Source organism: Herpailurus yagouaroundi, unplaced genomic scaffold (assembly GCF_014898765.1).
Source record: "Herpailurus yagouaroundi ecotype Mexico unplaced genomic scaffold, PumYag 160, whole genome shotgun sequence".
NCBI lineage: Eukaryota > Metazoa > Chordata > Mammalia > Carnivora > Felidae > Herpailurus > Herpailurus yagouaroundi.
This window is the reverse complement of record NW_024412401.1, coordinates 8,820,460-8,847,700: the sequence shown is the minus strand read 5'-3', so window position 1 is coordinate 8,847,700 and position 27,241 is coordinate 8,820,460. Positions and strand designations below refer to the sequence as shown.

The 27,241-nt window shown below is 40.6% G+C and overlaps 1 protein-coding gene across 4 annotated transcripts in view; it reads right to left on the bottom strand.

Annotated features, from left to right (window-relative positions):
- The window catches only part of FOCAD (focadhesin), a 316,309-nt gene that overhangs the window by 87,196 nt on the left and 201,872 nt on the right, over window positions 1–27,241 (bottom strand). For all 4 annotated transcript variants that reach the window (XM_040481365.1, XM_040481366.1, XM_040481368.1 and 1 more), the window contains 3 exons: window positions 24,860–24,998; window positions 20,703–20,888; window positions 11,107–11,228 (listed from right to left, as the gene is read on the bottom strand). In XM_040481365.1, the coding sequence (XP_040337299.1) occupies window positions 11,107–11,228; window positions 20,703–20,888; window positions 24,860–24,998 (447 nt within the window). The remainder of the gene's footprint in view (window positions 1–11,106; window positions 11,229–20,702; window positions 20,889–24,859; window positions 24,999–27,241) is intronic.

Here is a 27,241-nt window from a genome sequence, read left to right as displayed (position 1 = left end):
TAGAATTACCCTTTGACCCAGCAATTCCAATCCTACGTATATACCCAAAAGAATCGAAACCATGTATTCAAGCAAACACTGCACACGAATGTGCATGACAGCACTTTCACAATTGGCCAAAAGGTGGAAAGAACCCACACGTTCAATGAATGAATGAATGAATGAATGAATGAAATGTATCTACAATGGAATATTCAGCCATAAAAAGGAATGGCATACAGATGCACGCTAGAACGTAGATGAACTGTGAAAACATTTACGTGAAAGAGAAAGAAGCCAGACACAAAGGTCGCATGCTATATGATTCTATTTATAGGATATGTCCAGAGTAGGTCATCCCTACAGACAGAAAGCAAATTAGTGGTTGTCAGGGGAGGGGAAGAGAGAGGGGAAGGGAAGAAGGGAGGGAGAAATGGGAAGTGAGAGTTTGATACACACAGGGTCTCACTGGAGGGGGATGAAAATGTTCTGGAACTAGCTAGAGGTGATGGTTTGCACACCGTGACTACACTAAATACCAATGCGTTAAGCTTTGAAGGTGTTAGTTTTACGTTATGTGAATTTAACCCCGATTGAAAACACACAAACACACAAGATAAGGCAAAAGTCCTACGGCAAGCCCATGGCTAACCTGTCTGAGGAACACATAGAAGGCCAGTGTAACCAACCAACCAACCAACCATCACAGACAGAGTGAGAGAGAGAGAAGGTCGGCAAATTAACAGGGCACTCAGGGAATGCAGGGAAGTGACTTCGAGGTCACGTTCCAGGACTTGTGTTAGTATTCTTAGGAAAGGGGGAGCCATTACAAGGTTTTGGGAAGAACGACATGACATAGTGAATAGTGTAGAAGATCATGGTGACTGCTACGTTGAGAACAGGCTGTAGGGGGCAAAGGTCAGAGCAGAGACACATCCTCGCAGGCTGCTGCAACCATCCGGGTACGAGAGAACCATGGCTCAGAGGTGTGTCCGCAACCTGCAGGATACTAGGTTTCGAATATTTACCTATATAATTCTTCCACTCACCCCAAACGCTCAGTAAAATGCCAAGACATAAAACAGAAAATAGGTAAGACTTGTCTCAGTGAAGTGAGGAGGAAGGCTTGGGGGGCTTGGTGTTCAGCCCTCTTGCTCATTAGATGCGACTGGTAAAGGTCCCTGAGATGCCTGAAAACACAGCTTTAACTAGAAGGACATAAAATAGATCAGTGGTTGTCAGGAGAAGGTGGGGAGGAAAGGGACTGACTACCAAGGAGCATGGGGGAATTTTTAGGGTGACAGAACTGCTCTTCTTTTGACTGTGGTACCGGTTCCATGAACATGTGCACTTGTAAAAATCCATACAACTGTGTACTAAGAGACGAGAAATCTACCATATGTATATTATGCCTCAACACACACGCAAGATTAAAGATACATAGTTTGAAAGTCGCTACTTTCAGATTGTAGTACTTCTCAAACCCTCTCCTCCCACCATCTATGACACTCTGTACACTTGCCATCAGCATTGCAAAACCACTCTTCCTTTTACCGTTCGTGTTTCTGTCAATACCACCCGCCAATATCCCAGTGACCCAGTCACCCAGGTTGGGAACTTCTGACTTATCCCGGACTTCCTTCTTGCCCCCAACTCAACCGTCAACTCCACCACTGAAATGTTTCTTCTATTTTCCCATACCTTCTGCTTCACTGCCTTTTTCCTAATACCTGCCCAGAGTACTGAGGCACCTAACTGATCTCCCAACAGCCGAAAATCTTTCTTCCTTCTAATACATCCTAAACGGTGCTGCTACTCTTACATTAACTCGGAACTTCTTTTCCCAAACCTTTGATGGTTCATTAAAGAATACGGTCCCAACTCTTCTGTACTAGGTGCAAAGCCTTTTAGAATCAAAAGCCCACCATTTACTTTAAGAAATAATTTGTTCTCATGTAAGAACTCTGCTGGCCAAGATCCCCAACCAATTTCCCCAGATGATTTCCTGGTCTTCTCTTTCATTTAACCTGCATCCTGGCTGAATTGGGTTATAAACCAATTCCCAAGTCAGTCCTCTACTTTACAGGACTACTTCTAGGGCCTGGGATGTCCTGTCCTTCTCTCATCTCTACTCCCTGAAATAATTTCTTCCATCTCTATGCTTCCAGGATGCTACCAACCTCTCCTATAACATTCGACCGATTCCATGTTAGATTATTTCCGTATGCACCTTACCCTCAAACAATCCTAAGGGCAGAGATCACGTCCTGTTCCTCTCGGAATCCCTCCCACGGACCCATAAGAGTGTCTTGTGTTCAAGTAAGTACCTGCTGAGTTTAATCAGATTTAATGCACAGTATTGGCTTTAAGACAAAATTCTGTCATGAGAAAACTATATGACCATAAACAAGTCATCACAGAAAATCATGAAGTTCAACTTTCAATCCCTCTGGAAACACGGTGTTAGAACACTTTTTTTTAGCAGACACAGCTAAATTCAAACACAAGTTGTTGAGGACACAGTTCTAAACGCATGTCCAAAATGTTATGGCCAGGAAAGGTTTAATTCCAGCTGAAAACACAGTGAGTGACAAAGCCAAATTTTAAAGCGGGTATTAGGAGCAGAGAGAGAGGGAGACAGAGAATCCCAAGCAGGCTCCACACTGTCAGCTCAGTGCAAAGCCCAATGTGGGCCTCGAACTCATGAAGCATGAGGCCATGACCCGAGCCGAAACCAAGAGGCAGATGCTTAACCAACTGAATCCACCCAGGTGCCCCAAGAAAACATCCATTTTAACAGACTTTCATTAAATACTATAAATCAAGGAAGACAGATGCTGGTGAGGTTGTCAGATGGCCAAAGTAGAAGGAAATAAGGTAGGGTAACATGTACAAATTTACCGATAAACTAGGTGCTTGCTATTGATTTTAAAACCTTAATTTCACAAAGTAAGGCCTTTCCATGTTCCCCAGATGTATTATATATTATCAAAAGAATAAAAGTACTTAACTTCAGTTGCTACAAAGACATGCCAACACTGAGCCACTACATTTAGTCTGTGATGTGCCCACACTCCTCCCACATTTCTTCTCCTCCCAGAAGAAAAACCATTTGTACTTAGTGTTCGAGACCCCAAGAGCCACTCAATGTCCCATTGTTTATATATGAGATATAATAGCCTTCAATTTTCTGTCAATAGTAATCTTGTTTGCACGAAAATAATTTTCTTATTCCTGTCTCCTGACAAATGGTGACTGGAGGACAAGAAGGGAGGGCTTGTAGAGGACACATTTTTAAGGTAAAATGACACTCGTTTCTTTGTGGGTGCTTTCTGGACATTTCAAAGTCTGACTCCCTCCCTTCCCTCCTTCGTCCTCTCTCTCTTCCACAGCCTATCTCTCTCTCCCCGCTCCCCCCTGCCCCATCAGTATAACATTAGCTTGAAAGCTGACAATTCAGTCCCATCTCAAGCAACCATTTACTTACTCTGTTATTTAATAGGAGTGGGGAAAACCCAGTTACCATAACAACTCACATCACATGGCAATTATGGAGTCTCTAAAATACAGCAAACCATACTTTTCACAGTGTTTTCTAAGGGGAATGTGTAATAAGCACAGATACCACTTCTCCCAATGATTATTCCGAATTTCTATCTAACTGTTTCATATTGCATGAATGTTACTGCTACTCCATATTCTTCATACGAAATATGTTTTTAAGTAAGAAGGAACTGAAAGAAAAAGGCAAATATATTACTTGTAGTTCAAACGATGGGGTATAGCCCACCTATGTCCGGGCATCTGGGCGGGGGGGGGGGGGGGGAAACCATAGAAGGCCGAAGAAAAGCAAGATTAATATCTAGAGGAAAAAGAATCAAATGATGATCAATGAGAAAGGAAGAGAGGAAGGAAGGAAGGAAGGAAGGAAGGAAGGAAGGAAGGAGAGAAAGGGCGAGAAAGAGGGAGAGGGAGAGAGAGAATGAAAGATTGATTTCATTCAGAGTAGTGCTACCAAGAAGTCCAGATAAGGTTTCTCTGAAATAAAAACGAAAAAAGAGCTCATTACCTAATGCAGAGGCAGAAATATGGTCGGGTGGCAGCAGCAAGATTGGGAGAATTTGCCTGTGTCCAAAGATGGAGGAAATAATGAAGCAAGACTGCCACTCCCATCCAGGGACAAACCACCATCATCCAATTTAGGGGAGAGTGTCATGTCAGAGTTAGAAATGCCAAAGGATGGCAAGGCGGGCAGCAAGTTTCAGGGAAGGAAACTGTCATTCACCTTCAGCTTCCTCATCAACAGGAATCAAGTTCGTCTCAGGATGAGAACGTGTAGTTTAAATCAGAGCAGAAGGGGGGCGCCTGGATGGCTCAGTCGGTTAAGCGCCCAACTTCGGCTCAGGTCACGATCTCGCGGTCCGTGAGTTCGAGCCCCGCGTCGGGCTCTGGGCTGACGGCTCGGAGCCTGGAGCCTGTTTCAGATTCTGTGTCTCCCTCTCTCTGACCCTCCCCCGTTCATGCTCTGTCTCTCTCTGTCTCAAAAATAAATAAACGTTAAAAAAAAAAATTTAAATCAGAGCAGAAGAGGACAGTCACTTGAGCTTGGAGAAGCCCTACGAGGTCTGGAATGACCCCTGGTTATCCCCTGTTCAAAGGAACGGAGAGAGAGGGTCACTTCAGGTTTAGAAAGATCTAAACAGGACGATGATGACACAGAACTCCTCCCGGATGTCAGGTCAAACTCAAATCAGACTCACGTATCTGCGAGTCTTCCAAAAGTATCATGGGAGAGTTTCACTGTAAGAAGAGTCAATTAAAAAAAAAATTTTTTTTTTAAGTTTTCAAAAAGAAGACAATACAATAATCTCCAAAAGAATTCATCACAGGTTAAATCAGTAGTTCATAGCTAGTTTTCCACAAAATGAAAGGTTCCTTGGTTTACTAAACCTAGTTTTCGGGAAATATTGACAATTACGAGAAGCAAAATACACATCGGAACATGAAGAGCAGAGCATTTGGGACATTTGGGATATTCGAAACAAAGTTCCTCCACCTGTTCATACACATCCACCCACCCACAGTTACAGGCATTAAGAAGGCCATAGCATATCCTACAAGTATACGTCATCTGTGGGAGGAAGACAAGGCTACCTCTATCTACTCATATAAATGAAAAGTGACATAAAACAGTGCATAAGAGCTATTCAAATTATAATAATGTCATTTCTGGAAGCCCTCAATAACCGTTAGATTCACCATCATGTTAATTACAACATTCTGGAAAAAGGAAACCATCATACCACGCGCACATACGAAGTCTAAGGCGCATCCGTGTTTCAAAAGGATTAAAATCATCAAGTCAACAAATGTCTACTATGTGCCAGGAATACTGGGCACGCTGGAACTACAGGCAACCAAAACCAACTTCCTGATTTTATAAACTTTACACGTCACAGAAGGGGACAGACCCCAAGCTTCAGGATTAGTGGGAATGGATGGATAGATTGAGCAAAGAGCCTCATATATCAAATAAATTGAATTCACAGTTGGAAACATTCCTAAAGACAACTCCAAACAGTTTCCAAATTTTCACTGGAAAATTCTATCAAGTATTTAAGGAAAAATTATTTCTTAGGACAGCATTACACAGTAACACATCAGGCAGAGATAATACAAGGAAACTACAGAACAATATCCTTTATGAGCACAGATGCAAAATTCCTTAACGAAATGTAATTAATAAATCAAATCCAGCAATGTTTAAATAGGATAATACACTACGATTACATGAAGTTTTTCCTAGGAATGAAGATTTGGTTCACTTAGACAAATCAAAATAATTTGCCATTATCAACAAGTTCAAAAACTATACAGTCCTATGAACAGATCTAGAAAAAACCCATGTGACACAATTCAACATCCATTTGTGACAAAAACTCTCAGCAATTTAGGAATAAAAAGAAACTTTGTCAGTCTGATAAAGGATATCTACAAAATCTTTATACTAAAATAAGGTAAATATAACATACTCAATGTTAAGACACTGAATGTTTTCCCACAAAACTGTGTATGAGATAAGAATGTATGCCCTTACCACTCCAGTTCAACACTGCTGGAGGGCCCCAGGCAAAAAGACAAGAAAAAGAAATGAAAGGCACACCGATAAGAAAAAAAAAAAAAAATTAAGACCATCTCTACACACAATGTTACCATGAAAAACAAAAAGCTACAAAAAAGTAACAAGAATATATAAGTAGGTTTAGTAAAGTCATAGAAAAGTATCCATTATATGTTTATATACTAGCAAGGAGCGGTTGGAAATTAAGACCAATAAAAAAAACACTTTGAGGCACTAGCATCAAAATACTTAGGGACACACAATACTCATTAAATTTAACAAAATACGCACAAGATTTGTAGTAAAACACTGACCTAAAATAATCGAAAGCTATACCCTGTGCATGAGTTCAAAGACTCAATATTAGTAAGCTGTCAATTCTCTCCCAAATGTATCTACACAGATTCAATACCTCTCTAACCAAAATTACAGCTGACGCTTTTTTTGTTTTTTGTGGTTTCTCAAAGCTGATTTAAAATTTACATGGAAAGGCAAAAGGCTTAAGACAGTCAAATTTTAAAACAACAAAATTGGAGGACTCATATTGCTTGATTTCAAGACTTCTTATACAGCAACACTAATTAAGCCGTATGGTTTTGATTTAAAGCACACACATATAGATCAATGGGAAAAAATTGAGTGCAGAAATAGACCCACACATATGGACAAATGATTTTCCACAAAGGTGCCTTGGTGAAGAAAGAGTGGTACATTCAAAAAATACAACCCATACCTTGTGAAAAGTTAAGTTACACAGTCGTAGGCTGAAATGTAAACTGTAAGACTTCTGTAAGTAAACACAGGAGATCATCAAGTGACTAATGGATAAACTATATATAGTATGTCCCTACAATGGAATATTATTAGGCCATAAAAAGAAATAAAGTACTGATACGTGTGACCGCAAGTACAAACTTTGAAAACATTATGCTAAGTGAAAGAAATCAGACAAAAAAGACCACATATCGCATGATTCCATTTACATGCAATGTTCAAACTAGGCAGATCTATCAAGACAGAAAGTGTATGAGTGGTTGCTAGAGGCTAGGGAGAGAGGAGAATGGAGAGTGGCTGCTGATAGGTACAGAATTTCTTTTTGGTATGATGAAAAAACAAAATCTTTGAGGCTTTGGGTTGGAGAGAAAGCAAGAACATAAATAGAAAAACTTGATAAACTGGAATTCGTTAAAGCTAACAATTTGCTCTTTAAAAGACACTGCCAAGGAAATAAAAAGACAAGTATACAGATTCAGTATAAAAAATTTTTTTTGCAAAACACATTTCTAAGAAAGAATTTATGCCAGAATATATAAGGAACTCTCATTTGAAAACAATAACCTGGTTTTAAAAAAAAAAAATAGGTAAAACAACACAATGCTTCATGGAAGATATGAATGGCAAAAAATGTATGAAAACATGCTCAACATCAATAGTTATTAAGGAAACACAAAACCACAAAGAGAAACCACTATCCACGTATGAGAACGGCTAGCTTTTAAGAAACTGGTCATACTGCGCATGGGCAAAGAGGCAGGGCACCCGGGACTCCCTTCCATTGCTGGCGGGGACTCAAAATGGGACAGTCACCAGGAAAAGTTTGCTAGTTTCTTATATTCACTTACCAGATGGCTTAGCAAGCCCAAGCCTATGTCTTTATTTACTCAAAAAGACATGAAAACAGATGTCCACACGTACACCTTACGAGAACTGCTTATAGCAGCTTCAGTCATAATTGCCAAAAGCTGGAAACAACCCAAGGGTCCATCAACGGCTGAATAAACCAACTGAAACTCTCACGACAGACTTTTTTTTTTTTTTTTTTTTTAAATAAAAAGACCCAGAAGCAGTGATGAGAAACCCAAGGCAAGTCTGAAGGAACTTCAGCTGTAATAATACCAAAATGACTGCAACAAAGCAAATACTAGAGTCATCTTGGGAAGATCCAAAGGTATTTTTTAAATGTTCTCTGCTTAACCTGGGACTAGGGAGCGTAGTTCAAGGACCACCCTGAGTCACATTGCTGGGATCAGTTTCCAGGCTCCTCCACTTACTAGTTCTGTGATGTCGAGCACAATAGCTGTACCAACCTCACAGTGTCAATGTAGAGATTAAAGGAATTTATATATAGGGGTGCCTGGGTGGCTCAGTCACTTAAGCGTCTGACTTTGACTCAGGTCATGGTTTCACGGTTTGTGAGTTCGAGCCCCACATCAAGCTCTGTGCTGACAGCTTGGAGCCTGGAGCCTGCTTCCCATTCTGTATCTCCCTCTCTCTCTGCCCCTCCCCTGCTCACACTCTGTCTCTCTCTCAAAAAAGAATACACATTTAAAAAAAAAGGGGGGGGCTCCTGGGTGGCGCAGTCGGTTAAGCGTCCGACTTCAGCCAGGTCACGATCTCACGGTCCGTGAGTTCGAACCCCGCGTCAGGCTCTGGGCTGATGGCTCGGAGCCTGGAGCCTGTTTCCGACTCTGTGTCTCCCTCTCTCTCTGCCCCTCCCCCGTTCATGCTCTGTCTCTCTCTGTCCCAAAAATAAATAAAAAACGTTGAAAAAAAATTTAAAAAAAAAAGGAATTTATATTTATATATATAAATTGCCACACACACACACACACACACACACACGGCAATTTTTAAAACGCCTGAGCTGGTTATTAGCTATTATTATTTCAATTATTATTCTGATTAACCAGATCTTAAAACTCTTATTTGTTGTTGCCTAGTTTGAGAAAATGGATGATTCATTCTCTATCTCTGCCTTTTTTTTTTTTAAATGAATTACAATAGGATGAATTCAAACAAAAATCCCACCACAGGTTTGACAAAATTCTATCCAATATATCTTCTAACTGACTTGTAAAATAATGATTTCTCGGGGCTCCTGGATGGCTCAGTCAGTTAAGTGTCCAACTCTCGATTCTGGCTCACGTCATGATCTCACAGCTTGTGAGTTTGAGCCCCGCACTGGGCTTTACGCTGACAGTGTGGATCCTGCTTGAGATTCTCTCTGCGCCTCTCTCTCTCTCTCTCTGCCCCTTCCCTGCTTGAGTGCACATGCTCTCTCTCTCTCTCTCTCTCTCAAAATAAATAAACAAATGAATAAATAAATAAATAAATAATAAATATGAAAATAAATAAAATATTTTCTCATCTCTTTGAAATTTTCTAGGCGTCTACAAGACAAGCAACAAGCATTTTAATCCAAATATTTTCTCTGTTCATATCCAAGCCACACCCCATAAATTCTGATGCCATTTGCTGAATTTACTAGATTGCCTTCTGTTATTCCCTGTGTTAACAATTTTTATTGTTTCTGTTCTGATGGTGACTTTTAAAGTGAGCTTTCCATTAATACTTAACACTGTGGTTATCCTTCAATCTCCTAGGTGCACAGCGTAAAAATACAAAAAGGTACCAAACTCTACCTTCTCCATAGCCAAGTAATAAGATGTCAGGGAAAACAAATCTAGAAATCACCTACGTTCTCTCTTTCATGAAATTAAACCTCTTTTCTTCCCGGATCTTCATTCCCTCCTCAGTTAAGTGAAGACACTGAATTAGACTAAAAAGGCTTTGAACCAAGTATTTACATAATTTCAACTCTAATTGAATATATGAAAGAACACGGTTGCATAGGATAAATATAGGTCTCTAAAAACTGGCTATGCTAACTGGTAGGATGCAGAATATAATCCAACGAAACTCTGTGATGCCAAGATATATAAATTATGCACCAAAATGAGATTTAGTACAAACATCCAGTAGGAGCTCTAATTAATTTGACATCAAACTATTACATGCTTCACAATTTTTATCTTCATTTATAACTGACTGATGTTAACCTATCATGTCTTAATTATATAAAATAAGCTTCTTTGCTATATTTTGTTATTCATTTATATATTTTAATTTATACACACCCGAACAAGTAACTGTCACAAAACGTGCAAAGATAACACCAAAATACACACTGCCCATGTGCTGTCTAGCCTCCCTCTTCCCTCTGGTGTTGTTATGATCTGCAATGATCAGACTTTATATAAATCGTCTCATGGCATCACATAACTTTATTCTAAAAGGGTAGCCTAGGGGCGCCGGGTTGGCTCGATCTGTTAAACGTCCAACTCTTGATTTCAGCTCAGGCCACGATCTCACAGTTTGTGAGACTGAGCCCTGCACCAGGTTCCGTGCTGACAGCGTGAGGCCTACTTGGGATGCTCTCTCTCTGTCTCTCTGCCCCTCTCTGGCTCACACTCTTTCTCTCTCTCTTGAAATAAATAAACTTTAAAATTAAATTTAATTTAATTAAAAAATAAAAGGGTAGCCTAAAAAAAATAGAATAAACACTAAAACCAAAGGGTTTTTCTCCCCCCTTAAACACTTTTATTTACTGTTCATTCCCAAAATTCACACCATACATAAACACTGGTGCCCTACATACTTGCAAAGGATTCAAATTAAGAAATAGGCAAGATTATTTCTTTAAACAATAAACTTATTATAGCATTTATTCTGAACAATAAGAGTTTAACAACAATGAAATAAACCAAATTTGTACGTACCACTCCCTAATAACAAGGCTGGGCAATGGGAGAAGCGTGCTAGTTTCTTTCAGAAACACATCCAAATATTTTAGTAGTGAATCGGGTCAACTATTGTGATTGCCTTAAAAATTTTTTTTAATGTTTTATTATTTATTTTTGAGGGAGAGAGAGAGAGAGAGAGAGAGAGAGAGAGAGAGAGAGAGAGAAAGCATGAATGGAGGAGGAGCAGAGAGAGAGAGGGAGACACAGAATCCAAAGCAGGCTCCAGGCTCCGAGCTGTCAGCACAGAGCCCCATGTGGGGCTAGAACCCACAAGCCGTGAGATCGTGACCTGAGGCTAAGTTGGACGCTTAACCGACTGAGCCACCCCGTCGGTTGCCTTTAAAAGCAACTTACGTTAATCATGATAAAGAGAAAAATTATTTCCAAACACACATTAAATTACAGGTAAGGCAAGGCACCTACCTCATGCACAAGAGCAAGCGAGGTCTGCTTGAAACTTCGCCCTCTACTGGCCATCAGTCGATTCAATGGTTTGCCTTCTTTACTCTGGTACGTTGAAATATCATAACAAAATAACATACCACCTGAAAAAAAAAAAACTTATAAAAACACTTCTTATGGGAAAAATTCATTAATCATATTCTCAATAATCCGTATTCACTCAACCTGGATAGAGGTATTTAGAAATGAAAAGAATTTACTAAGCAAATTATGATTTTTGACTATTGGTGTCTAAGGAAAGAAAAAACAGAAGAGATACAAGACGTCAGCTGTTACTATACTCAAACTATCACTTATTTACAAGCCTTATTCGTTTGTAAATAAGTGAAGAAATTTACAATTCGCACCTTATTTTAATCTCTAGAAGTAACCATTCACGAAGTTTTTAAGAATAAATTCCAATGAAAGAGAAATGCTTGCACCAATACCAATCCTCGGGACCTCCTGATAACAGGGGTCCCTTTCGTTTACACCCACAAGTGGACAAGTTTTCTTTCATCCCTACACTCACCGTGTATTCACCCTCCCCTTCTCCCTCCTTCCTCCTCCTCCTCTAACCCTTCCTGTCCTCCCCACTTGGGTTAACTAAGTTCTTGAATTGAACTCCCAGTTCTGGCTGGCCCCCAGTCTCAACTGAAAAGCAAAGACAGGCAGCCAAATGCTAGACTATGAGTGAGAGTAGTCTTGGAAGCTCTCTGGGGGTAACTCTGAGCCAATGAGAAGACACACTCAAGAACTAAGATAATTTAAAACACAAAGATCATTGCATTTTTAAACCTCTCTTATTGAAGGATAATATACAACACAGGAAAAGTGCACATTGAGCATGCAGCTCAATGAACTCCCACGAACAACATATGATCAGCATCCAGATGAAGAAACAAAACATTATCAAAATCCCAGAAGCCTTGGGGCGCCTGGGTGGTTCAGTCGGTTAAGCGTCCGACTTCGGCTCAGGTCGTGATCTCGTGGTTTGTGAGTTCGAGCCCCGTGTCAGGCTCTGTGCTGACAGCTCAGAGCCTGGAGCCTGTTTCAGATTCTGTGTCTCCCTCTCTCTCTGACCCTCCCCCCACTCATGTTCTGTCTCTGTCTCAAAAATAAATAAACGTTAAAAAAATTTTTTTTAAAATCCCAGAAGCCTTTCTCATGTCTCCTGCTGGTCACATCCACCCCCACCCCAACGGTTACAACCTTCTAATGACGATTTTGCCTACTTTGGTACTTTATATAAATGGAATTAGACTGTATATATGCTTTTATATCTGGCTTCCTTCACTCAAATAACCATTGCGAGAATCAGCCACAATAGTGGCAGTTGCAGAACGCTCATTCTTGTTGCAGAGTAATATTCCATCATGTGAATGTAACACAACTGATTTATCCATTTTACTGCCAGTAGGCAAGGAGATAGCTTCCAGGTTGAGGGCTACTCAAAGAATGCTCCTGTGGACCTTAGAGCATGTCTTTGGTGATTTCATCTCGGTTTATCCCGGAGACTGAAATAACTAGGTAAAATAGGATCTGAACTGGTTCAGAACCAGTTTTCCAAAGTGGTTGCACTAACTTACATTCCCAGCAGCAGTTCTGGGTGCTCCACATATTAACCGATACTTTTCATTTTCCATCTCTTTTCACCTTAGCCATCCTGCTAATGGTATCTTATTGTGGTATGAATTTGGATTTCTCTGATAAGGAAGTTAACTATCTACTCGTATGTTCACTGGACATCTGAATTTCTTCTTTTGGAAGATGTGTTCAAGTCTTTCTCCCGTTTTCCCCCCCATTTATTAATTGAGTGACTTTCTTGTTGATTTGCAAAAGATTCTCGATATCATCTAAATTGAGTCCTTCATCACAAATATGTATCGTAAATACCTTCTTTGCATTCCGCGGCTGGCTTTTTCACACTCTTAAAGGTAGATTTTGGTTAACACATGATCTTGATTTTAATATAATTACTATTTTTATAACTTGAGACTTTAATTATAGGACCATTTGTTGAAAAGATCATCCCTTTTCTTCATAGCATTGCAGTGCCCCTTTGTAATAAATCTGGTGACCTTGACACGTGGGTTTGTTTCTGGATGCTCTATATTCTTCATCGGTAAATCTGTCTATCCTTGCAACAATGCTGCACTCTCCATTTTTTTTTAATTTTATTTAAAAATTTTTGTTTTAATGTTTACATATTTTTGAGAAAGCGACCGAGTGTGAGTGGGGGAGAGGCAGAGAGACACGGGGAGACACAGAATCCGAAGCTGGTTCCAGGCTCCGAGCTGTCATCACGGAGCCCAACACGGGGCTCAAACTCACGGACTGCGAGATCACGACCTGAGCCGAAGTCAGATACTCTACTGACTGAGCCACCAGGCACCCCAATCTCTCAACTATTGTGACTTTATAAGAGGCCTTGATATCTGGTATTATATGTCCTCCTACTTTCTTGCTATTCTTCAAGATTACTTTGGCTATTTTTGGTCTTCTGCATTTCCACACAAATTTTAGAATCAGCTTGTCAATTTCCAAGATCTTAAGTGGGATATTGCTTGGGACTGGATTGAATCTATTAATTTGAAGAGAACTCACGTTTTTACAGCTTTGTGTCTTCTAGTCCATAAACATTGTGTATCACTTCATTTACTAGGATTTCTTTAAGTTTTCTCCATAATATTTTGTAGCTTCCAGTGCAAAGGTTTTACACACTCTGCTAAATTTATCCTAGGTAATTAATATTTTTCAGTGCTATTATAAATGGTACAGTTTTAAAATTTTGTTATGGTACATGAAAATATATAATTGATTTGTATGTTGACCTTTGTATGTAATGCAGTAACCCTGCTGAATTCATTTATTAATCCTCTTTTTTTCAAGTTTTTATTTAATTTATTCTGAGAAAGAGCATAAGCAGGGGAAGGGCAGAAGGGTGGGGGGGAGAGAGAGAAAGAGAGGGAGAGCGAGAGGGAGAGCGAGAGGGACAGGGAGAGAGGGAGAGAAGAGAGAATCTGAAGCAGGCTCTACACTGTCAGCACAGAGCCTGACACGAGGTTTGAGCTCATGAACTACAGACCTGAGCTGAAACCAAGGGTCAGACACTCAACCGACTGAGCCACCCAGGCCCCCCATTTATTAATTCTAATTAGTCGGTAGATTATTTTGGATTTTCTTTTTTAATTTTTTTTTTCAACGTTTATTTATTTTTGGGACACAGAGAGACAGAGCATGAACGGGGGAGGGGCAGAGAGAGAAGGAGACACAGAATCGGAAACAGGCTCCAGGCTCTGAGCCATCAGCCCAGAGCCTGACGCGGGGCTCGAACTCACGGACCGCAAGATCCTGACCTGGCTGAAGTCGGACGCTTAACTGACTGCGCCACCCAGGCGCCCCTATTTTGGATTTTCTATGTACTACACAGTCATCTGCAAATAATGACTATTTAATTAAATAATCACAAATGCCTATTTTTATTTTTTTTAAACTAAGCTTTATGCCCCCCATGGGACTTAAACTCACAACCATGATATCAAGAGTTACATGCTCTACTGAGTCAGCCAGGCACCCACTAATGACTATTTTAATGTCTAATTTGTCATCTGCAAATAATTACTGTATTATTTCTTCCTTTCTAATGCTTATGACTTTTATTTCTTTTTCTTGGCTTATTACATTAGCTACAGTCTTTATTAAAATACTAAATAATAGGGGCGCCTGGGTGGCTCAGTCGGTTAAGTGTCCAACTTTGACTCAGGTCATGATCTCACGGTTCTTGGGTTCGAGCCCCGCATTGGGGTCTGTGTTGACAGCTCGGAGCCTGAAGCCTGCTGTGGATTTTGTGTCTCCCTCTCTCTGCCTCTTGCCTGCTCACACTCCGTCTGTCTGTCTCTCTCAAAAGTAAATAAACATTTAAAAATAAAAAAAAAAAAAATACTAAGTAATAGTGCTTATTTAAAAAAATTTTTCATCTTTATTTTTGAGAGAGAGAGAGAGAGAGAGAGAGAGAGAGAGCGCAAGAGTGGGGAAGGGGCAGAGAGAGAGGGAGACACAGAATCCAAAGCAGGCTCCAGGCTCCGAGCTGTCAGCACAGAGCCTGACGTGGGGCTCGAACTCATAGGACTGCGAGATCATGACGTGAGCCAAGGTTGGAAGCTGAACCAACTGAGCCACCAGGCGTCCCTAAATAATAGTGCTTATAACAAACATCCCTATCTTTTTCCCAATCTCAAGGAGTACAAGTTTCAATCTTTCAGTATTAAGTACAAAAACAACATTGTAGCTGTTCTTTATTAGAAGTTTAAAAATTTCCCTTCCAGAGGCGCCTGGGTGCCTCAGTTGGTTAAGTGTCTCTGGGGTTTAGTCTCACACTTGGTGAGTTCGAGCCCTGTCTCGAGCTCTGCACTGACAGCGTGGAACCTACTTGGGATTCTCTGTCTCCGTCTCTCTCTGCTCCTCCCCCCCTTTTGCTTTCTCTCTCTCTCAAAATACATAAAGATTTTTAAAAATGTTCCCTTCCATTCATAGTTTAACGAGAGTCTTTTTTGTATCATGAATGGGAATAAAGCTTTCCAAAGGTGTTTTCTACATCTATTGAGATCATCTGAGGATTGTTCTGCCTTTTTCTATTAATGTACTGGATTATACTGATTTTCAAACATTGAATTAACCCCACTTAATTGTTATATATTACCCTTTAAGTATTGAATTCAGTTTTCTAACATATTTTGGGGTATTTTTGCAACTATGTTCAATGGGAGAGGTTGGTTTACAGGTTTATAATATTCCCTTTCTGACACTTGGTATTAAGATTATGCTGACTGCATCAACAGTGTTCCCTTTTTCCATTCTGTTAGAATTTATGAAAGATGATTATTACTTCCTCCTTGGTTTTTGTGTAAGAATTAACCAAGGAAGCCATCTGCACTTAGAGTTTTCTTTGTAGGAAAGTTTTTACGGATTTAATTTCTTTAATACATATCGAACGATTCAGATAGTCTATTTCTCCTTCTGTTTTACAAAATTTTATATTTTGATGAATTTCTACATCCTGTCCCAACTGTGAAACTCATTGGCTAAAAGTTCTTTATAATATTCTTTTATGATCTTTTTGAACGCTGTAGGGTCTGAAGAGGCGTCTCCTTTGTTGTTCCTGATTAGAGGTAATCCATATTTCTCTATTTTCTTGTGTAGACTTACAATGGCTTTATCAATTTTATTAAAGTTTTCAAAGATTCGATTTTTGGCAGTGATTTTCATTATATGTTTTCTATTGTTTTTATTCTTATCTTTATTATTCTTTTCCTTAGGCTTAATTTAGGTTATTCTTGAAATGGAAGCTTAAGTCATGATTGTCTTCCTGTCTTATTTTTTTAACATCTGCACTAAAGAAACAAATTTCCACGTCATGCTGCTTTAGCTACATCCCACAGGTCATGTGGCTCATCCCACAGGTCAATAAGCCATGTGGCTTATTTTCATTATGATTCAGTTAAAAATATTTTCTGATTTCCATTTTAATTTCTCTTTGATCCATGGATTATTTATAAGTATATTGTTCAATTTTGAGGCTATCTTTTTATTTATTTTTAGCTCAATTCCACCAACATCAGAAGACAGGCTCTAAATAACTTTAATGTTTTGAAATTTCTTGAAGTTTATGTCTGTCATATGGTCACTTTGGTAAGTTTCCCAAGTACTGTTAAGCAACATAAGAATCCTATCACTGTAAGTTACAATGCTTTTCATGTCAATTAAGTAAAGTTTGTTCATAGTCTTATTCAGATATTTTGTAAATTTACTGATTTTTTTTTGTCTGCTCTTTCATCAAGCTATTTAAAATAGGTTTTAAAGTGTCCTACTTCTATTGTAGGTTTGTCCTCTTTTAAAATTTAAATTCCAGTTAGCTAACATACAGTGTAATATTACTTTCAGGTGTACGATGTGGTGATTCAACACTTGGATGCAACACCCGGTGTTCATCACAAGTGCCCTCCTTAATTCCCATCACCCATATAACCCATTCCCCCACCCACTTCCCTTCTGGTAGGTTTGCCTATTTGAACTTTTAGCTTTGCTAATTTCTTTCATATATTTTGAAATTATGTCATTTTGTGCACCCCGATTAGAACTGTGATATTTTCTTAACCGAGTGACCTCTTTATCTCCATGAACTGTCCCCTTCATTTCAAAGTTTCTTCCGTTTTCGTGCATCCAGGACTTTTTCGTCATATACTGGACAGTATACAAAGGAACCACAGGAAAATCTAAATGATATTTTTTAATCAGAGAGGAGCTGTCCTCCCCTGTCAGACAGATACAGTGAAGGACTGATCCTGAAATTGCATCAGAGATTGAACAGGATTAGGCTTGATTATAGCTTTGGTAACTCCCGGTCTACCTGAGAGTCCCCGTTCCTAGGGAGCACCTCCCCCAAGACTTTCATCTGACAGCCTACTCAGTCTCAATACGGAAAGCTTATGAGAGATTCAGGTGTGTCACAGGTTTTTGGCTCACCTCTTTCATTCCCATCCCATCAAGCTTTAAAATTTGACAAATATCGTGACGGAGAAATAGACTATGTGTCGAAGGCCTGCAAGTCTCCAGTTTTGCCACTCAGGCACCGCGTGAATGACAAGATCTCTGTTGCTTTCTCTGCCTCCTGCACCAGCCTCTTGTCAAGGTCAAGCCTGAATTTCAGCCTCCAGCTGAGGCAAAACAAGTTAAGTGCACCCAGGTGAAAAGAGCTGTAGATCATCGTTATCAATTCACTGCTTGTGTGCTTTGTTTTCTGTCCCGTTCTCCCTGCTCTTCTTTGTTTCCTAAGGCTGGAGATTGCATTTTGCCTCTTAGAAGCGCCAGCCTTAACTTCCAGCGCAAACTCGAAGTTCAGCCAGATAGCTTATTAGAAGGCTTATTCAGCTTATCAGCTTATGAGCCAGAGTCTTCGGAGAACCAAAACCAGAAACAGAATCTCAATCAATATATTATATAAGAATTATATAAGAATTGGGTCACAAGATTATGGGGGCTAAGAAGTCCCATAATCTTGTTGTCTGCAAGCTGGAGAGACCCAGGAAAGATGGTAGGGTAATTCAGAGATGGATGTCCTAGCTAAGGAAAGAGTAAGTTCACCCCTTTACTAGTCTTCTGTTCTCTTCAGGCCATCAATGAATTGGGATGTTGCCCACCCACACTGGTGAGGGTAAACTTCTTTATTCAGTCTACTGAGTCAAATGTTAGCCTCTTCTAGGGGCGCCTGGGTGGCTCAGTCGGTTAAGCATCTGACTTTGGCTCAGGTCACGATCTCGCGGTCCGTGGGTTCGAGCCCCGCATCGGGCTCTGTGCTGACAGCTCAGAGCCTGGAGCCTGTTTCGGATTCTGTGTCTCCCTCTTTCTCTGACCCTCCCCTGTTCATGCTCTCTCTCTCTGTCTCAAAAATGAGTAAACGTTAAAAAAAAAAAAATTCAGATGTTAGCCTCTTCTAGAACGACACTCACAGACATCCAGGAATAATGTTTTACCAGGTACCTGGATATCACTTAGCCCAGTCAAGTTGACATAGAAAATTAACCATCACATCACTCTAGACCCATGCCACCACTAAAAGCTCCACTAGTTTCTCTGTACTCCCACAGACCTCTTCCTAGGCCAAGCCCCAGTCCTAGCCCACAACCGAAATCACTGTCTATCTTCCACAGGGCAGTGGGGGGCACAGTTCTAAAATGTTCTTTCTCTCCGTTCTGTGATTTTAATCTACTTATCTCTGCCTCAATAATTCTCCAGTGCCTTTACAATGTGGTTTATCTTTGCCATTTTATCCAGTTGTGTCTAAATGTTAGCAGCAGCAGCACTCTGCCATGACCCATCACATCCTTCTTGAAAGTGGAAGTTAAATCATGATATTAAAAACCTATACCTTGGGTCTATCCAACAAGAAGATTTAATTATGGTAAATATTTATGCCCCCAACTTGACACCACCCAAATATATAAATCAATTAGTCACAAACATAAAAAAAACTCATTGATAATAATACCATAATAGTAGGGGACTTTCACACCCCACTTACAGCAATGATCTCTCAGCAGAAAATCAACAAGGAAACAATGGCTTTGAATGACACATTGGATCCAATGGACTTAACAAACATACTCGGAACATTTCATCCTAAAGCAGCAGAATACACATTCTTCTCAAGTGCCCATGGGAACATTCTCCAGAGTAGATCACATACTGGGTCACAAATCAGCCCCTCAATAAGTACAAAGAGATCAATATCATACCATGCATATTTTCAGATCAAAACGCTAGGACACCTGAAATCAACCACAAGAAAAAAATGGAAAAGTCCACAAATACTTGAAGACTAAAGAACATCCTACTAAAGAATGAATGGGTTAACCAAGAAGTTAAAGAGGAAATTAAAAAGTACATGGAAGCCAATGAAAATGAAAACACGACACTCAAACCTTTAGGATACAGCAAAGGCAGTCGTAAGGGGGAAGTATATAGCAATCTTAAAGAAGAAAGAAAGGTCTCCAATACACAACCTAATCTTACACCTAAAGGAGCTGGAAAAAGAACAGTAAATAAAGCCTAAAACCAGCAGAGGAAGAGAAATAATAAAGATTAGAGCAGAAATCAACGATGTCGAAATCAAAAAACAGTAGAACAGATCAACAAAACTAGAAGCTGGTTCTTAGAAAGAATCAATAAAATTGATAAACCCCTAGCCAGATTTATCAACAAGAAAAAGGAGAGGACCCAAATAAATTAAATCATAAATGAAAGAGGAGAGATCACAACCAACACCACAGAAATACAAACAATAATAACAACAGTATGGAGATTCCTCGAAAAATTAGAAATAGAACTACTCTATGACCCAGCAATTGCACTGCTGAGTATTTATACAAAGGATACAAAAGTGCTGATTCAAAGGGGCACAGGCACCCCAATGTTTACAGCAGCATTATCAACAATGGCCAAATCATGGAAAGAGCCTAAAAGTCCACTGACTGATGAATGGATAAAGAAGGTGTGGTGTATATGTACAGTGGGATATGACGTGGCAATCAAAAGAATGAGACCTTGTCATTTGCAACAAAAGTGGATGGAACTAGACTGTATTATACTAAGCAAAATAAGTCAGCCAGAGAGACAAATACCTTATGATTTCACTCATATGTGGTATTTAAGAAACAAAACAGATGAACACAGGGAAGGGAAGAAAAAATAAGAAAAATACAGAGAGGGAGGCAAACCATAAGTGACTCTTAAATACAGGGAACAAACGGAGGGTTGCTGGAGCGGTGCTGGGTGAGGGGATGGGCTAAATGGGCGATGGGCACTAAAGGGGACACGTGTCGGGATGAGCACTGGGTGTTATATGTAAGTGGTGAATCACTAGATTCTACTCCTGAACCTATCATAACACTTTATGTTAACTAACTTGGATTTAAATTTTAAAAACTAAATTAAGAATTAATTAATTGATTAAAATACAATTAAGAACGCTTCCTAATTAAAACCAAACCCTCTACCTTGATATTATGTAGTGCACTCACCTGCAAGGCCAGGTTTCAAACCCGGTTGCTTGTTTGTTTCATACATTTTCAATATAAAATTGGGGATTCCTGCTACGGTCTTTCCTTGGTCTGAGCGAACACCTCCTTTTAATGCAGAGTGATATACTCCACGGGGCATATTCACCATTTCTTGCTTCACAAGAGATGTAAAAAATTCCTCCAAAGCTGAAAGCGGTGAAAGATCAAAAGTGAACATGGTATGTTAGGAGAGCATCATTCACTCTTAACTCATATATAGTTATTTTCATGCATGCTTGCACACCCACACACACAGCCGTATTTCAGACCAAACTTCACACAGTGAAAGGGAACTCTTGATTCCCATCCTTTGCTTAGTCTTCCCAAATTATAACATGGCACCCAGTTACTCAAGCTTAAAACCTTCATCATTCTCAATTCCTCTCTTTCTCACACTTGGTATACGTAAATCCACGAGCAAGCCCTTGCACATCTACCTGCAGAAATATATCCTGGCTCCATCATCCATTTCTCTCCATTTTCACCGCTGCTTGCCTACAAAACAGGTTTGTACTCAAGTGTTATTTCCCTAAGGGCCACTAGAGGTTGCCCAATGCAGAAACAAAAACAACGAACACATCTAAGCTAAACAAATGGTAGGCATGGAAAACAAAACGGAAAACCACTGCCTGTGCCTCTCGTAGGAACAAAAAAGAAGGGTCCACCTAACTAAACAGGAATTTCATTCTTAATAGATCTCAGAGTCCTCTTTAAATGACTGGGATTAAATTGAAGGTGCTCACTAGAGCATCTATTATGCGCCCAGTTCTCCTATATAGAATCCGTTACTCCTATATAGAACCTTCCTAGAGGTGACCACCCTTCTCCACTGAAAGCCCAGAGAACGCCTGTGTGGGATGTTTTCCATTTACCCCTCCAGACCGGCCCTCTGCCCTCTCAACCTTGCTCTGTGCGTTGGGAGACAACCTTTATCGACTACATCCGCAGGGCTCCCTTGTCCTCCGGCTTTTAGTTGGCTTTCTCCAACGGGAGACACTCGCCAAAGATCAGAGGTTGGAAGCAGAGTGAGGTCAGGGCATGTGTCCTCAGACACCCTCCTGCAGGACTGTTACAAGTGGCCTGCAACCCTCTTCTGCAGCCCCTGGTTCCCCTGAGGCAGCACTATGCACGACACAGATGCTCTCCCCGATTCTCCAGACTGCTACGTCCCCTTCCTTACCTCTTCAGGCTGGGGGACATTAACCACTCGGGGATAACGCACCATTGCTTGTGAATTTCCTTCAAACCCGACCACACAGCTGTAAATGGTGCCTGTATGAAACCCTCAAGGACTCCAACTGAATGTGCCTCTTCTGCCAAGCCCCTGGCTAATACATCATCTACATGAAAGAGACGCACGACATCCAGTCACAGGCCACATACCCCAATTCCTGCATAGGCGTGCACAGGTGGGACTGCTTCACCCTGGGGGTGAGTACAGACGACTCAGAATGTAGCTAAAGATCATGTTTATGAGGACAGAGGAGCTATGGCAGGAGAAGGTAATTTCACACTTTCTCAGAAGGGAATCTATTTTGGCAAAAGCTCATCCGTGTCAGGAGGTAAGTACACATCTGCGTGCAGACTAACTCGGGAACCGAACTCTGTCTCCTTGTCAAGCTCTTCAGAGAACTAAGGACTCTCAAATTAACTCAAGCCCCCACAATGAGTTTAAATGAGGGTAGGACACCATGAGTATGACCAATGTATAGAGCACCATCTTCCCTGGCCAGGAAGCTAGGAACTACGATTTCTTTTCTACTGCTTCTGAGCCTTGCCCTGTCCCTCCAGATGATCAGGTGAGAATTTAAAAGAGCTGAAAATTCTGTAGAACACGGGGTGTTAAATATAAATTTTTAAAACACCCCCCAGTGTCCTTTAATAGGTGAGGGGACAAACTGTGGAACATCCTACAATGGAGTACTACTCAGCAATTGAAAGAAATCGACATAGGCAAGTATTTGCATAAACATCAAAGTCATTATGCTGTGTGTAAAAAAAATTTCTTTAACTGAAAAGTGTATATACTATATGGGGGGGGAACTAGTGAAATCCTAAGTCTATAGTGTTTTTTTGTTTTATTTTTTAAGGAGAGAGAGCGTGAGCAGGGGAGGGGGAAAAGAGGGAGGGAGGGGGGGGAGAGAGGGCGAGGGAGGGAAAAAGAGAGTGAGAGAGAGAGAGAGAGAGAGAGAGAGGGAAAATCTTCAGCAGGCTGCAGGCTCAGTGCAGAGCCCGACACGGGGCTCGATCCCATAGTCCTGGGATCATGACCCGAGCCGAAATCAAGAGTTGGACGCTGAACCGACTGAACCCCCCAGGAGCCCCTAACAGGTCTATGGTTTAAATAATTGCTTTGAACCAATGTGAATTTCCTGGTTTTAATAACGAACCAAAGTATGTGAGAGGTTATCCCGCTGGGTACATTACAGTGTACCTGCAACTTCTTTTAAGTCATTTAAGTTTATTTCAAAATAAAAAACAAAATAAAATACCAGTAACATCCCTATTTAAAAGGCGGCAAACTACTGGATTCCTCTGCAGCTGCTTTTGTGTTTACTTGAAAAGACATCAGGGAAGAAAAGGACCAGGGTTCACTCATGCTCAGTGCAATCTGGTTTTCTGGCTGCTGTAACTAGAGACCTCGTGTGTATTACCCACCCTGTGCCTTTTAGGGCGTATGTTCCTAAGGCTGGTGCTTTCTCCTGGTTCTTTTTTGAGTTCTCCGGTAACTGCAGGGAAAGGGAGGCCCAGAAAAATAAAGAACTTTGCCCCACGGCGACACGGTTTGCCAGACCCCGGCAGTTTCCAGAGCACCCCCACGTGATGCTACTGAATTTTCTCCAACAGACATACTTGCTGAACTCAAATCCTCCCCTTCTTTCTCAGGGAAAGGCACTCGTGACGATCACGTACGAGCAATGTAGAAGAGCCAGTTCACGGCCACCACATCCTGAGAGGACAGAAGCAACAGCACACCTTGGCCACACCATCCCCTTTCTCCACCACACGCCTGGGGGGGACTGGATAACATCATTTTAAAAAGCCCAAAAGGACTAGGACTTCTACCTCTACGGCCATTTGGGATAACTGAAGGTTTTTTTTGCCTTCCTGGGACTCACTATTAAAACCGCAAAGGGATCCTAGACTCTCCAGGGCCGTGGGCTGAGAAACGGGGAAGAACAGAAACGGGGAACAGGAACGAGTCCTTCAGGCTCTTTTCTGGACATCGAGAGAAGAGGAAATGTGAACTCTTTGTCTAAGTCGTTCCATTTCAGTGTTCTCTCATGAAAGGAGGCAGGGATTTGGGACAGAATTGTCTAGAAATAAATAGTATGCGTGTGCCTGAATCCCTCAGGAAATCTCCATGGGGGGTAAAGCCAAGGGGGAGAAAAAAATCCCCTATTACAGGATATGGCGACTATGGTTAACAAGCTGACATTTCTGGTGTGGGCCGGTCTTAATTTTCAGAAGCTGACCTTTTCACATCCACGTACATTCAAGGTGGAATTGGGACAGAACAAGGTAATCCGGTGCCTGCTTGGAAAAATGTTGGCTAATACTGAGTTAGAATCATGAGATATAATTAGAATAATTTTTTTTTAAACGTCACGGTCCTATAAGCTTTTTATCAAAACTGAACGACCATACAATGTAATCCATTAATTTATAGCTTTCAAATATTGATCCCACCTTCGGAATAATTCTAAAGAAAGAATAAACTCGTAACGAAAGTACCCAGGAAATCTCTGTAGATTCTAACAATCTTTTCATTTAGCTTATAGAATAAAGAACCGTTATTTGAGCCAGTGACGTAAAGTCCCACTGCAAATTTGTCTCGTTGAATATGGCTTTTGAAGTGGATTTTAATTTCTCACTGAAAATGGTGGTTTCGACTGGTTTTCCAGTGCAATTTTATTCGACTCTAACATTTTTCCGTGTGTTCGGAACACCGTCACCACCTCAAGCCGCCCCTGTAAAAGAGACACCTTTTGCCTTTCAGATAGAAAGGAAGCTACAATTAAAGTAAACTATAAATATATACACATCGGAAAAGAACACCATCGGACAGGTAGAAACACTGACAGATGCTGGCTTCCCTGCCAATGAACAGGAGTCACCTGGAAAAACCAAAGGAGCAGTAAGTGACAGTAGTTTGAGATAGCAAGAGCCAGGGATGGAAAGATCCAGATCCTTTTCATCACCCTCATCATCTTCATCTTCTTCTAGCTCATCAGGAATAGGGATTTCCGGTCTTATCTGAAACGACAGAGAAGGCAATAGTAGAACGTCACATAAAATCTTTTCTTTTTCCCTTTTATGCGAAGACTTAAAGACTGAGTTAGACTCGTCGCTCTGTAATGTCAAAAGACCATTAAAAATTAATTTTAAAATATCTGCTCATTTTCAGATTAACTAAACGGTAAATTCTATCTTATGAGAGACAATCCCAGACCCATGTAAAGAACCAGTGGTAATATACTAAGAAAATTACCATAAGCCAGCATAAGCAATGATTATTATAGAGCACTAATAAAATTTTACACCCTCTGACAGTAAAATGCAAACAACTGACACATTCAATATATTGAACTTCTATGGTTTGTAATTAAATATTTGCCTTGTCGGAATACTTTTTTTTTTTTTTTTTTTTTTAATTTGTGATTCTGGCCATATCTCTGTGGCAGAGCTTAAAATCTTCCAGTAGAATATATAGTAGAGATCGGAAAAGGATAGGATGCTTTAGTTGACTTTTTCTTAGACTCGGCAGTTTGTTGCTATAGAATCTAAAAACACTAAAGTCTGTAATTGGTAGCTACATTTTATCGTGTCTAATTTGCAATTTTAAGATTTTTGTGGTTGCTCTGTGATTAGTTAGGTTCGTTTGAACCAAAAATTTAAAAATGGAAAAAGATTACCGTGATTGTAGCTTCTGCAAGATACAACTGTCAAGCAATTAATTAAATTTTTAATACTTTCAATGACACACCATCACAATGCCCACATGGAGATAATTAAGCATTGGGGGAGGAAATCAAAATATATAAAAGTGGTTGCTATAACCATAAAGTGCCAGAACGCAGTCATTACCATTAGCCTGTCTCCCGGAGTTATTTTTAGAAATAATTAACAATTCCTGCAGACTGCCTTCTTCATAGGGCCCCAAAGCACTGTTCCATTTAGGAACTGCACTGAGTCAGGATTCTTGCAGGGGGGATGAAAGAAAACAGAAAGGAAATGCTTCCCTTAAGTATAATAACCTCAACTCCAATGAAGCCTTTCAACCATAACTAGTGTTCTCTTCACTAGTGAAGGAATAAGAGCAACCTGCCTAGACGAGCACTTTGCAAGACGAGATTTAATTCTGATTCACTACGGAGCACCCAATTCTCAGAGGACCAAGCCAGCCATAATTACAGAGATAACAATAATGTTCGCTCCACATAGGGCACAATGGCGTTTGCTGATATCACTGCAAACTGGAGAAAACCCTGGCACATTTGCGACCCTTTTGGCTCTCACAAGCGGGGTTTTCCAAGTGTCTCTGGTCTGTCTACATACTTTGAGCTTGCCAGGTTTAGTATCATCAGGAGTTCTCTTGGAGATTCTAACCAGTCCTAGTCGTCTACAAAGATCCAAAAAAGGAGTTGGTTCTGGGTCTGTCTGCCTTGCCTGTCCCTTTTACACATCATAGTACAAACTGAAAATGATACTTGAACGGCACCCTGGGGGAAACAGACAGCAATGCTTATAGCTGGAGACTGCAAGGGTAACACCAGCTACCACCCCAGTTATCAAAGCACCGGGAAGCTCGGACACACACCATATCCACAGGTGGCGGGAGGTTTGGGGAGGTGGAACACAGAGGTGACCACTTCAATTAACATGAAAATTCAGAGGGATGGTGAGGAGAGAGAGAAAGCAGAACGCTCCTGCTCTGCTGGTGGGCATGTAAAATGGTGCAGGCAGCCCCTTTGACAAACAGTTGGCAGGTTCTCAGAAAGTTAAAGAAGAGCTACCCCATGGCCCAGCAATTCTACTCCTCAGTATGCAAGGAGAGAAATGAAAACGTACGATCACACAAAAACTTGCACACGAATGTGAACGCGTTGTTCGAAACGGCCAAAAAAATGGAAGCAGCTCAAAGGTCCGTGAACGGGCAAATGCATAAACAACGTGTGGCGTATCCACACAATGGAATATTCTTCAGTTGTAAAAGGGTATGAAGTACAGATACGTGCTGGAGAGGAATGAACCTTGAAAATATGCTAAGTGAGGGAAGCCAGTCACAAAAGACCACATACTTACTGCGTAATTTCATTATAGAAAAGGTTCAGGCTAGGCAAATTTAGAGACCGAAAGTAGATTAATGGGTGCTCAGGGCTGCGGGAGTGGAAAGGAGTGATGGGGATTGACTACTAATAAAATGTTCTAAAATTAGATTGTGGTTGCTCTGTGATTCCTTGCACAGTTCTTTAAATATAGCAAACCCACTGAATTGT